The 13,268-nt window shown below is 59.6% G+C and overlaps 1 protein-coding gene across 11 annotated transcripts in view; it reads right to left on the bottom strand.

The window, feature by feature from the left end:
* Agrn (agrin) overlaps positions 1-13,268 on the bottom strand; it is a 33,440-nt gene that overhangs the window by 13,725 nt on the left and 6,447 nt on the right. For 9 of the 11 annotated variants that reach the window (XM_087214494.1, XM_087214496.1, XM_087214495.1 and 6 more), the window contains exons 3-7: positions 5,907-5,954; positions 1,934-2,149; positions 1,604-1,828; positions 1,294-1,518; positions 943-1,149 (exon numbers count right to left, since the gene is read on the bottom strand). In XM_087214494.1, coding sequence (XP_087070620.1) covers positions 943-1,149; positions 1,294-1,518; positions 1,604-1,828; positions 1,934-2,149; positions 5,907-5,954 — 921 coding nt within the window. Of the gene's footprint in view, positions 1-942; positions 1,150-1,293; positions 1,519-1,603; positions 1,829-1,933; positions 2,150-5,906; positions 5,955-6,474; positions 6,834-13,268 lie in introns of those variants that run through there. The other 2 variants (XM_013065121.3, XM_087214499.1) reach the window with 2 other exon arrangements.

The following is a 13,268-nucleotide window of genomic DNA, read 5'->3' as shown; positions in this document are numbered from 1 at the left end:
AGCAGGGAAAGGGACAGACACACCACAGAGGCAGATGGGGACAGAAGCCTCCTAACTGCCCACAGCAGAGCACTGACCGACCCCTGACCACCAGCAGACCCAGGCCACCCATGGACACGAGGGATTCTCTCGCCACGGGTGGAAGGAGTCTGCACCCGAGTCACCCCCAGGGCTGCATGGGGGAGGAGGTGTCTGTCCACTTGCTCTGAGGACCACAAGGCCAGGCAGCAGCGAGCCACCCCCCCAGCCATGCCGGGGGCAGACCTCGGGCTGTGGGCTCCTGGCGGGCAGGCGCGGCACCTCATCCTGCCAGCAGGTCAGGCTGGAAGACACAAGAGGCGGAGCCGAGAGGGAAGGACCGGAGGAGACAGACGCAGAAAAAGAGACCAGGAGGGCCGGGGATTTAGCTCAGTGGTTCCGGCGCCTGCCTCGAAAGCGCAAGGTCCCGAGTTCGATCCCCAGTACCAAAAAAAAAAAAAGTGAAAGAGAGACCAGAAAGATGGACAGTGCACTGACAGAGTCGGACAGAGGCAGGCAGGGCTACAGCAGCCCTGGCCCCCATGGGACACACCTACCACTGCCCGGCTGCCTCCACCCTCCCCTGGCCCCTTGGATCCCAATGGAGATGCTGCCTAAGGAGGCTGGTGGCCATGTCCCAGGAGTGTGGGAAGCCTGGTGTCATGTCCACTCCTGCCAACCCAGGCTGTCTGTGCCCTCCTGCAGGACAAGACTGATGGAGAGGTGGGGCAGAGGGCTGGCAGTGACCAGCGTGGGCAAGGGTGGGCCTGCGTCTGTCCCACTCGCCAGAGGTCCCGGACACCCACGCCAGAGCCTCCCATCACCCGGAGCGACTCCCCTGGCCCAGAGTCCAGGAGGTGTAAGATGAGCGATGAAGATGGCATGTGAAGTCAGACAAGGACCGACGCGGGAGCAGGGGCTCACCACACAGGCCCTGGTGCTTGGTGGGTATGGCACGCTGCTGCCGACACTCTGCCTGCTGGCGCCAACAGTCATTGTCATATGTGCGGCCATCCTGGGCACACACGGGCCTGTAGGCCCCGTCACAGGTGACGCGGTCACAGGAGCAGTGGGGACGGCCACGGCGAGACAGGCACACAGCATTGAACTGGCAAGGCTCAGGGCACTGGTCTGCGGGCAGGCAAGGAGATTGGAGAGGCCAGAGCATCAGTCCCACGCCCGCACCAGCAGGAACCTGTAGGCTCACAGGTAGTGGCGGCGACATGGTGTGCCAGGGATGGCAGTCACATGGGAGAGGAACTGGGAGCCACGCACCTCGAGGCTGGCACTGGCCAGAACGCACTTTCTGGAGGAGCAGGCCCCGGAGCACCCCAGTGCGGCCCATGATGCAGTCGTTTTCATAAGTGACCCCGTTGTCCCCGCACACAGGTGAGTGCCGGGGAGGGCAGCTGCCCGGCCGCAGAAGCATCTCCGGGCGCCGTGTGCGGGGGTTCACACGACAGATGCGGCTCCGGTCAGCGAGGGCTCCCTGGCAGGGGTCTGCAATGGGAGGCCAAGTCAGGCTGGTCGTCGCATTCATGCATGGCCGGGGCAGCACATGCAGGGGGCAGCGGGCTGCACTCACCACAGGGGCCGTCGAACTTCTTAGAGATGTTTTCCTGGCGTGCACAGGCGTGGCGCAGCAGCTGGCACTCACTAGGGTAGTCGGTACCGTCAGTGCCACACACCGTGCCCTCTGGGGCCCCGTGGCAGGTCACCGGGCACAGGCACGTGGCAGTCTGCCCATCAGCCAGGAGTGCACACGTGCTGCCAAAGCTGCAGGTCACGTTGGCGCAGGGGTCCCTGGACCCTGTGGGCAACAGCATGGGGTCGCATGCCACCCTCCTGCCCCATGCAAGACCACATACACATGCAGGAGCACACATGCACGTATGACAAGCATGCACACACTCACCACAGGGCCCGCGGCGGAGCAAGCGGATGCGCCGTTGCAGGACACACTGTGCACGCTGCAACTCACACTCGTTGCTGTAGGTGGAAGCGTCCGAACCGCACACGGGTGCCACCACAGCTGGGCAGGGGCTCTTCTTGCACACGCAGGAGGCCCGGCCCGGATCTTCTGTGCTGGGCTCGCACACGGCACCAAAGCCACACAGCATTCCCTTGCATACTGGAGTGGGCCAGCAGAAGAGGTGCTCAGAGCAGGGCCTGAGTGAATTCCCAAACCCCGAGGACACAGCCCCCGAATGGCTTGCATGCACGCTCACAGGGCCCCCTGCCGGATCCATGGCCTTTCCTCTAGGAGTCCATGATCCCATCACCCACCTCATACCCAACAGCTGCAGACAGGGCGTCTGTGTCCTCACAACAGGGTAGGCTCCTCAGAGGATGCCCAATACAGCAAGAGAGAGCTGTCCTGCTCAGGAGTGCTCTCTTGTATCAGCGTCAGGGCCCTCATCTGACTGGCACCCTCCACCCCAAGCCCACGTCACCGGCTTCCGGGGTCCCTGCTCAGAAGCTACTGGGTCCAACACACCTGTCCCCGACACCTCTGCTGAGGACCAGCTCCGTCGCCTTCTGAAGCCAGGCTGCACCTCTGCCCTCTCACCCTGAGCCTAACCCTCCTCCATCCTCTGCCAGGTTTGCCAGCCCCCACAGGGGCCCAGTTCCTCCTGAATTGCTCCCTTTCCCCCTTGCCCTTGTGGATGGGTCAGGCTGGCTCTTCAGGCCCTCCCCAGGTTGATTTGCACCCCTGGGTCAGGTAACGGCTGTCTGGATCTAATGAATGTTTAATGGATCCGATTATCATTAATCAGGCACGAGGGGCAGGCTCCCCATCACCTGCCAGCAAGTTCAGGAAATGAAGCAGAAGGAAGAGCCCTTTCTGTCCCCTAGAAGACTGGGGGTGCACTGGAGGCTGGAGCCAGCTACTGCCATGACAGCAGCCCACCCCAGGCTCCTGCTTGCCTGGCTGGGCATCCTGGCCTCCACCCCAGAAGGCTGAGAGAGGAGGGACCTGGCCTGCCTTTTCTAGCCAACCTTGCTCCTATCCCCCGCTATTGTGCCCCCTCAGACCCTGTGGCTATGCTGTCCTTCACTGTGCCCTGGCATCGCCTTCTGTGAATGGAGGCAACAGAACTGGCTCCTGGGGCTGTGGGGTTAAATGGTAAAGCGTAGGGAACCCGGCCCAAGCACCACGTGGAGTGTGTGCTACAACACACACAGTGGCAGAACTGCCACCACCATGGGCCTCTGCTCTGCTCTTGGCTCAAACCAAACCCAGACCATGTCTGCCCGTCTTTGTGCCTGGCCGTCACCTCCCTCCCACCTCCCCTCTCTCCTAGGGAACCCCTCTTTGACTCAGCCCTCTCCCCCAGGCCAAATCCTCTGGGCACTTGTCGATGCTCTTGGGCTTCAAGAAGTCTCCCCCAGATCCAAGCCCAGGGTCACGGACTCAGTTACCCGCCTGCACTCAGACTCCTCTGCCTGCTGTTACGCCTGGGCTCTAGGCTCAGCCTTTCAACCCATCTGGTCACCTCGGTCCAGCAAGACCTCTCCCACGGTCCTGACCCTGAACCCAAGGACAGCTGCTCCTGAGTGGGCATTGTTAACCACCCCAAGGGCCTCTCTCTCCTTCCCACGCTCATGTCATTAGGCTGGGTGGGGGGCTGTTCCATGCACCTGACATCTTCACCATGGCTGGGAACTGCCTCCCTTCCCATAGTACTAGGCGGTCACAGAAGCTCAAGATAAGTTTCTCAGTTGAACATAAGGGCAGGCACAGGCAGAAACCACCTGCAGGCTGGTGCACACGGGAACGGCACACAGGCAGGACAGGGCCTGTGACGGCAACCACACCCTGCATGAGTCCTTATAATGCCTTCCTCATGGGTACTTGGCAGAACAGGAAGGTGAGGCATAGGAAGGCCTCCTGACAACCACACTGCTAGTAAACAGCAGGGCTCCCATTAGGTCCCCCATGCTCTGGTCTTGGCCCACACCCCATCTCTCATAAATGCAAGTGGTACAAGAGGCACCCATGAGCCCCGGCCTCCAGTGGGTTGCCTCTGGGGGCCCTCCCATGCCTGCCTGCTCAGCTCTGCTTGACAGCTTCTGCTGGGCCTGAGGACTCTTTAGCATTGGAGGCGGCATCAGCTTTTTATAGCCACCGTTTTCGGTGGGTATATTTAACTTCCCTCCTGGTCTCGGGAGGTTGGGAGATGGAGCAGATGCCCCAAGTCCTACTCGTGTCCAGGTGTAAGGGGCTCTGTGTGCACTGATGGCCATGGCCAATGTCCACGAGCACTCAAGAGACAGCCAGGGTGTGGGCAAGGGAGCCATGTGAAGCGGGGGGGCAGTGTATGTCAGGGACAGGGAGTACTTGTCAGCCTTCTGGGCTCCAGAGAGAGAGGCTGAGGATGGGGGTGGGGGTTGTCCTCCCACCTGAGCCAAAGTGACACCATGCACTTTGCCCATGGGCTATGGACACTCAGTACCCAGCCCCAGGCCTTAGCCAAGGCCTGGTCCAGCACAGACTGGCCTCCTCCTCACAGTCCATACCACTGAGAGGGCTTGGGCCCCTTCCTGTAAGATGTGAGGACTGCCGAGTATGGTGGCCCAAGCCTGTAATCCTAGCACTTGGGAGGCTGAGGCCAGAGGATAGCTGCAAATTCAGGGCCAGCCTGGATTGCATAGTGAGCTCGAGCACAGCCTGCACTACATAGTGTGACCCTGTGTCAAAAAAAAAAAGTGAGGGCTGTTCCAGGCCACACCCTCCTGGGCCCAAGTCCAGAAGAGAGACAGCACTCTAAGGCAGGCTGGCTGCTCACCTAGTCACATACTCTGCTAGGCACCGGTTCCTGGAGGTCTTGCAAATTCCTGAAGTCACACACCACACGGTGGAGACATGCTCCCCTGACACAAAGGGCTCTGGGTCTCACAGGCTCCCCTCCCTACACTGCAGGTGGGGGTTAGCATGCTGAGGCCTCACAGTCTCATGGGAGCAGCCTGAAGAGAGGCCAGGCCACATCCTCTAGCCACCCCGCCACATGCTGCTAAGAACCCAAGAAGTGACCCAGGCTACGCAAGCTGGGAGTGCATTCTGGGAGAACCCAGAGCCCTACCCCCAGAGGGAGACCCACAGCCCCTCCCAGGATTCTTTCAAGTTGTTCTCCTCACCTATGTCTTGGTCAGGACAAAGCCACAGCCCTACCCTACATGTAGACAGCTCTGGACTTGTGGTGTCTGTGGATGTGGACAGTAGCCTCCCTGCAGAGGACCCAGGGATGGGGTGGGAACTGAGAATGAACCTGGAGCTCCTGCCCCTGCTGAAGGCCAGGCTGGGTGAGAGGCTGCAGAGCATCCCTTGTCCTCAGAGCCTGCACCAGCTTCCTCTCCCTGGCATGAACGTAATTAGAGGCCCACACACCAGCAGCCCCCTGGGAGGCCCAGTCAGAAAGGTCAGCCCGCCCTCCATCACTTGCACCCTCCCTAGTGGAGCCTGCACAGACCCAGGCCCCCTAGGGCCCTCCTCAGACAGCTGTCCTGGTCCATCTGAGCCCTGCCCTGCCCCCACCAGTCTTCTCTCTGTGCTTCTGTTTCTAGCTGCTGTCCAGCCCCACTCCTTCCTGAACCAAGAAAAGGGGGACACGAGAGACGAAGCCCCACTATGGCCAAACTCTGACCTCACTTCCCAGCACCCCATGGCTGCTGTCTGACATCACCTCACCACGACGGGCTTCAGGACTTCTCCCCGTGTTGAGGCTGTGGCCCACAGAAGTTAGCGCCCTGCTCATGTGTACCGGCCAGCAGCCGAGACAGAGCTCCTGGCACTGCCCACCCTGTGGACTCTCCAGACACCCCTAGAGTACCACACTGTAGCACAGCCCCAATCCCGAGGGGCCCTCCCACCAGGCACCCCTACTCACGGTTAGGAGGCATCAGAGGGGCTGATGTGAAGTGGGTCCCAAGTTTGTCTGCAAAAGATAAATCTCGAAGTTAGACCGTTTGCAGCCTCCTCATTCTACCCTTCCCTCAGAGATCCAGGCCAGGAAGCTGAGGGACCCAGCCCTGAGCCCCACAGGCTAGCTGAGGCTTTGGAGGAAGAAGATAGAAGCCCCTGCCTGTCTCTGCCCCACCAGTGGCATGGCCCTGGCCTGGCATCTGTCTGGGTACAGCAAGAATCAAACAGCCACCTGCTTCCCCAGAGGAATCCAGCCCCAAGCCCTGTCCCTGCACCACCCCATTTCCCATGCAGACACCCCTGCCCAACACTGCAAAGTTGTTTCTGCCCCACAGGATGAGGCTGAGCCCTGCAAGGGGCCCAAGAAGCCCCCAAAGGCACAGATGGCCCATTCTATACAAGCCACGTCATGACCCCTGGCTTCGCTGTGACTCTGCCTGCCTTGGAACCCTTGGGAGCTGAGAAGCAGGCTTGGTTGGCAAATCCAGGGCCCTTGCGCCAAACCCGCGCAGCCACACCCAGCGGCCACGTACAGTTGCTGAGGAAGAGCAGCACAGCAAAGCCCAGCGTGGAGGTGGCCAGCAGGATGAGGCAGGCATTGCAGGGGACCATGAAGTACCGCACCAGCAGGGAGACACCGGGCTGCAGCCCGGGACGGCGCTCCAGTGGCAGGGGTGGCATGGCTCCGCTCCGCCCGCTCTGCTGTGCGCTGGGTTCTCATGGAGCACCCTTAGGCCTCTCAGGGGCTGCTCCACCCATCCTGGGGCCCCAGAGGGGCACACAGCAGCACCACTCTCAAACTTCCGCCCCAGCCCCAGCGTGGGGGGCTCCAGGCCCCTTCCAGCCCTCCAGACGCATCCGAGGAGGTGCTCAGAATTGTCCGCGAGTAGAAATCCCCAAGGATTTTCAAGCTCGGAGACAGCCGGAGGACCGGCCCACCCCTGCCAGCCGCCACCAGCCGGCTCTGTCCTCCGTCCCCGGACAGAGCTCAGCACGCTGGAGCAGCAACGACAAGAGCCCGACGAGAGCCGGGCGCAGGGCCTGGCCGCGCGCGCCTGGCAAGCGCGAGCGCGGTGGAGCGCGGGAGGCGCGGCGCGCAGAGAAGAAAGAGCAGCGGCGGTGGAACCCCCGCCCCGCAGCGGCTCTCTCGGCCTTCCAGGCCTGCGGTGAGTGAGCGTCCGGGGCGCGGAGGCAGCGCAGGGAGCACAGACAAAGGAAGGCGCCTCGGGGGACCCCGGCGCCCGCTGGGAGTGGAGTTCAGAGCGCAAAGGATGGGCGGGAGAGGGAGAGACCCGGGCCGAGGCCCAGTGACACAAAAGGGACAGCGCTAGGAGGGGCGAGGGCCGCGTAGGTACTGGAGTCTGGGTCTAGAGCCACGCTGGGCTGGAGGGCGGCAGGTACTGGCTGGTGGTGAGGCTGCCCACGGTCCGGGCCGGGGCCAGGGGTCCTCAACTCGTCCTCCAGCTGGGCTAGCACTGGGCGGCCTGAGGCTTCTGTGTCACCAGGGGTGCTTGGGCTTGCCTGAAGGACCGGGTTTTGGGGTCCTGGGTTGGGCCTGAACGTCTGCCATTTGTCATCGTGTGGGGCCGTCAGTTATTTCTGCTGCTGCTGGCTCCACCCTGGTGTCTGGGATCCCCAGGTGGGGTCCGAGGGCCCAGGTGCAGTACAGGCTCCCGAGTGGAGGCGAGCTGATGGGTTCAGAAATCTCACCCACTTTCCCCAACACTCGAAACAACCCGTGCCCCCTCTACTGCCTTCCAGAGGAGAGAAAACAAGCAGAGAGGCGCGAGCAAATAAGCCGTATGCAAATATCCGCCGGAACTCCCCGCGAGTCCTGGGGCTGGCGCGCCCCCCGGAGGCCACCTGGGAACTCAGCCCGGATCCCGCTCCGTGCAACCTTGGCGATTCTGTTCCACCTCCACTGTCCCCAGTCACGACCTCCGAGGCCGGCCGGGGTCACCCCCGTGGTTATCTCTACATCCAACATCTCCAGCCCCCCACCCCGTACTGATGACTGACCCTAGGGCTTTCACACTGACCTACCTCCTCAAATCCCCAACCCATCTAATTTGAGACAGGGTCTAGCTAAATCACTAAGCTGCACAGGCTGGCCTGGACCTTGCGATCCTCCTGCCTCAGCCTCTCAGAGTGCTGGGATTACAGGATTGTGCCACCACCACACCTCCCACGGGCCTGCTCACACCCTACTCCGTGCCTCTCCTACCCAGGAACGGCATGTCTGCCCTCCGCACGGGTTCTCTCCTCTAGGGGCAGCCAAACCCTTCCGGGACTCCTCCCGACAGCAGTCCTTACCCCAGCTGAAGTCAAGCTCACAGCCCCCACAGCAGGTACATTCATTCCACAGTCACTCTCTGGCCTCCTCCCAGTCTGTGTTCTTGTTTTTTTTTTTGTTTTTTTTTTTTGGTATCGGGGATCAAACTCAGGACCTTGTGCTTGCCCGGCAGGTGCAGTGCCACTGAGCTATGTCCCTGGCCCTTCTCAGTCCGTTTTGGGAAGGAAGCACTGGCCACATCCCTGACCCATAATCACTAGCTAAGTCTGTGGGGCTCCAGGACTCTACGCATTGGCCACAGGTACCCTCCGTGGCCACCAGCTGGCCCTCCCAAGGTTCCGCTGTCCCACCTCACCCAGGCAACTCCTCCAGCTCACCTGCCCCTAAACCTCACCAGTCCCACCTCAGCCAGGAAAGCCGGGCAAGGTGTGCTACTCCCACACGGGAGTCGGCCCTGTCCCACCACAGGCCAAGGGCAGAAATCCCCAAGGCGGGCTCACATTACTGGGTTAGGGGTCTTCCCCTCTCTTGTGGCCCCCAAACCCACTGTTGGTACACTTTTTTTTTGGTACCGGGGATTGAACTCGGGTCCTTGAGCTTGTGCAGCAGGTGGCGAAACCACTGAGCTAAATCCCCGGCCCCTAAAACCCACTGTTTTAGTGAAACCTTGCAGGAAAATCCAAACCGATTTTGAGCCCCCCACTAGCCACTTGGAGACCTCAACCCAGGCTGGCCTCACCCTCTCAGGGAGCCCCTGTCCCCCAACCAACCCCAGTGGACCTTGGCACTGCCTGCAGCACATTGATAGAGTCCTGGCATGTGGTACCCAGGGCAGGGTCTGAGTTTTTATCTCTCAGGGCGGAGGTCAGCCTAGAGTGGAGAAAGGAAGGACCTGGTATGTGAAGCCCAGCACAGCACAAGCACATTTTTCCATCTGTCTCCGACTGCCGGATAAAGTGCCAGGGACCAGGCCCAGGCAATGCCCAGCAGCCCACACACCCACACAATGCTATGTACTGCTGCCACATGCAGCCCTGGGCGTCCTGGGTGAGCTCCATAGGAGTCCAGGAAACAGTGTGGGAGAGCTGAGTTTGAGTGGCAGTGGGAGCCCTTGGGAAAGGCTGATGGGCAGAGAAGGCATGGGGGGGTACTGGACGCTGCCTGGGATATTTGGCCCCCTAAGCAGAGACTCTGAGATCTGCCACTGAAGGGGTCCCAACAGAGCCTTCTGGATGTTCACATGTGGGTGTGAGCCTGGCCCAGACTAACACTGGAAATGGGCTCTGGGCAGGGTGGGGGGTAACCAGACAGGCAGCCTGACCCTAGCAGGCCTCTGCTGTGGCGGGATGCCTTCCACAGACAAAGAGCCATTGAAGCCCTGGCCCAGTGGGGAGGGGAGCTCAGGCTACTGCAGCTATTTTAGGATCTTCAGGCAGAATCATTCGGCCTTGACCAGCCCACGCATGCTTATGCCCCAGAACGAACGGGATACTCCAGGCCAGGAGCCAGCCCCTTGGACTCAGGGCTCACACCCCAGCAACATGCGATGGCTAACTGCCATACACTGGGCATCCCAGCTCTAAGTGTGCACATAGGCACACTTGCTGAATGTCTATGCCACTGGGTGTCACACGCACCCTAACCCAATCCCACCTCCAGGCGCACAGCGAGGTGTGTGTGACCCCATCCATCCCTCAGTGTGAACATCCGGCTGTGCGCGGGAACCTGGGGGTGGGCCCGGAGGGAAGGGAGAGTCTAGCCCACTGGAGGCCAGTCCCTCATTCACATGTAGATTACTCCTCCCTCCACTCGCTCTCTAGAAAGGAGGGTGTGGTGATGATGTGTAGGCACCGCCCTCCAAGGCAGGGGCCTTGCCCGACCATCACTTGCAGACAGGCAGTGACATCTGACCTGTGGTGACCCCTCTGTCCACAGAGATCTTGGGGTGTGCTGCTCAGCAGGGAAAGGTGCTGCCCTGGCATCAAGCAAGCACGCACAAGGCCCTGTCCTGGCCCAGTGCGCAGGTGTGCAGCTGCCCCTGTGGAGACGTGACAGTGGCCTCCATCCTATGGCCTCTTGGGGTTGGGCCTCAGCCTGTACCCTCCCCTCCCCTTCAGTCTTGGCAGACAATGAGCGTTTCAGGACAGGACGTCACTGCTGGGTGGCAGCCAGCCACTGGGAAAGAGGCCACACTGGGTGGCTCACTAACCAGTCTCAGCTGTGGGGCCTCAGATCACCCTCCTGCCTCAGGTGGAGCCTGAGGTGCTTAGGTCAGACCTGTACCCACCAACAACCTGGCCCCTGTCTATGACAGCCTGCCATTAAATGGAAATCTGGGGCAGGGGCACAGCAGGGCTGACTGAGCCTTCCAACGCAGACTCCTCTTCATCACCAACCAGCCTGTCTGCACCTCCCTGGGCAGGGCTCAGTGTCCCCAGTAGGCCCTGGGAAGGATACACTGTGGCATTTCAAATGAAGTCCAGCCAGGTTGGCAGGAGGCAGGTGGTGTGGCCTCCTGAGGTGACACTGGCATACAGACCAGTGAGGATGGGGGCTTGCACAGATCAGGAGGCAACTACCAAAACCAAGCTGGGAACAAGCTCAGAAAGCTTCCAGTAAGCAGCAGGCCAGCACAGAGATCTGGGGGGAATGGAACAAGAGGGCCACAGCCTGCAGCGCAGATTCTCAGGCGTTAGGGTCTGCAGCCCCACCTTGGCCTGGCCATCTGCCATGACCACCAGGGGGTGCAGGGATAGCAGCATGGAGCCACCCATACCCTCTGTCCCTGCCCTCTCGGCTCAGCCAGGAGAACCCATCTCCAGGAAAAAAGGCAATGCTGGTGGAGCCAGGGCAGTGCCAGGTTATGTCAATGCCTGGTGAATCAGGACAGCCCAGTGTCCCTGCTGAGAGTCCAGCTATGCTGGGCAAAGGGAGCACCAGACATGGGAGAGGGATGGCCACAACACAGCCCCCCAGCATCAAAAGGCTGAGCTAGGGCCGGGGATTTAGCCCAGTGGTTTCGCCGCCTGCTGCGCAAGTGCAAGGACCCGAGTTCGATCCCTGGTACCAAAAAAAAGCGCTGAGCTCTAGGGGGCGCTTTATAGAGGTGCTGGCCAGGTAAGTGCCAGGATGAACAGGAAGGGCAGAGAGGAAAGAAGGACCAGAGGTGCAAGAAAGAAGGGCGGAGGCAAAGCCTCAGGGGAGTCAGGATGCTGGGGAGCTGGGCTCAAAGGAGACCCAGGGGCTCCCTCCCATGCCCACAGCACCTGGGAAGCCTCCTGAGTCCAGCAGGGCTCTCTAGTTGAGGTGGCAAGAATGCCTCACACCTGGGGCCAGGGATTTAGCTCAGTGGCACCATGCCTGCCTTGCAAGCGCAAGGTCCTGATTCAATCCCTGGTACTGGAAAAAAAAAAATTCCACACACCTGTGCCTCACTGCCCTGCCAATGGCACACATCTCCTCCCCTCCCCAGCCCAGTGTATGCTCACTCCCTGCCTGGTACCTAGCTACCCTGTCTGCCTCTGCACAGGGCAGAGGCATCTGCACCAGCTTTAGGTCTGAATGGCATGTAAGGGATAAGAGACCTGACTAGGCTGGGCGTGGTGGCACACACCTGTAATCCCAGCACTCAGGAGGCTGAGGCAGGAGACTGCCAGGAGTTCAAGGCCAGCCCAGACTACCTAGTGAGACCCTGTCTCAAAAAAAAGGACCCGACTCCATTGCTGGTGGGAGTGCAGACTGGTGCAACCACTGTGGAAGTCAGTATGGAAATACCTCAAAGAACTAGGACTGGAGGTCCCATTTGACTCAGCTATTCCCCTGCTGGGTACCTTCCCCAAAGAATTAAAAGAATCATACCACAGCGATATGTGTGCACCCATGTTTATAGCGGCACAGTTTGTAATAGCTAAAGCTTGGAAGCAACCCAAGTGCCCATCAACTGGAGACTGGATGAAGAAGACGTGGTTTTTTATAAAATGGAGTACTACTCAGCCATAAAGAGCGAGAAACTAGAGACATTTATAGCTAAGTGGATGCACATTGAGGCCAAACTCTTAAGTGAAATAAACAGGACACACATGTGTAAATACCAATAGTTTCTCTAGTGTGAGAAACTGAAAGTGTAAATAAGGATCAAAATGATTAAAACGAATAATTGATAATTTGAAATAGGAAGAAAAGGTCCAAAGAGGTAGGGGTGGTGGGAGGGGAAGGGGGAAGGAAAGAAGGGAAAGGAAAAATTATGAGAAAAGAAAAAAAATGGAAACGAAATCTATGTAAATAGGGAGGGGTGGAGGGGGTGAAGGGCGCACAGGTAATGGGGAAAAAATAAGAACCAAGGTTCATCATGTACAGGTACAAGCACCTGATGACAAATGTAAACGTACTGGGCCGGGGATTTAGCTCAGTGGTTCCGGCGCCTGCCTCAAAACTGGAAGGTCTCGAGTTCGATCCCCGGTACCAAAAAAAAGAAAAGCATACCCTGTAAACATACTGTTCACCTAAAATGGACCAGTAAAAGAATTTAAGGAAAAAAACTCAAAAAACCCGAGGGCCAGGGATTTAGCTCAGTGGCACCGTGCCCGCCTTGTAAGTGCAAGGTCCTGAGTTTGATCCCTAGTCCAAAAAAAAAAGACCCCCACAGCCCCAGAACCCTCCTGAGCTCACCACAGCCTCACCAAGCACTCCCTCACGGTCACTGCCAGGACCCACAGAAGGCATCAGCCCTGTAGCAGGCACAGGGCCAGCTGGACACAGCAGGCAGGGCAGACTGGACAACCCATAGCAAAGCGGCTGGGACTCACACGTGCACGAGGACAGAGGTTGCCTCCTCCCACTCCCTGGCCTGACCCAAGCAAGCACCCTCCAGGGAAAGGAAGGTGCAGGAACTTGGCACATCAGACCAGTGAGGACCCTGACAGAACCTTGGAGAGCACAGATTAATACAGTAGGGGCTGCAGCTACATGCACAGTCACATCAAGCACATGTGAAGTCACAGCTGGAAACAAGCAGCCCTGCCTGTGAGGACAGAG

This window comes from Heterocephalus glaber, unplaced genomic scaffold, assembly GCF_053883595.1.
Source record: "Heterocephalus glaber isolate CG9 unplaced genomic scaffold, H.glaber_assembly_v1.0 deba00001447, whole genome shotgun sequence".
Classification (NCBI taxonomy): Eukaryota; Metazoa; Chordata; class Mammalia; order Rodentia; family Bathyergidae; genus Heterocephalus; species Heterocephalus glaber.
This window is presented reverse-complemented; position numbering and strand designations above follow the sequence as displayed.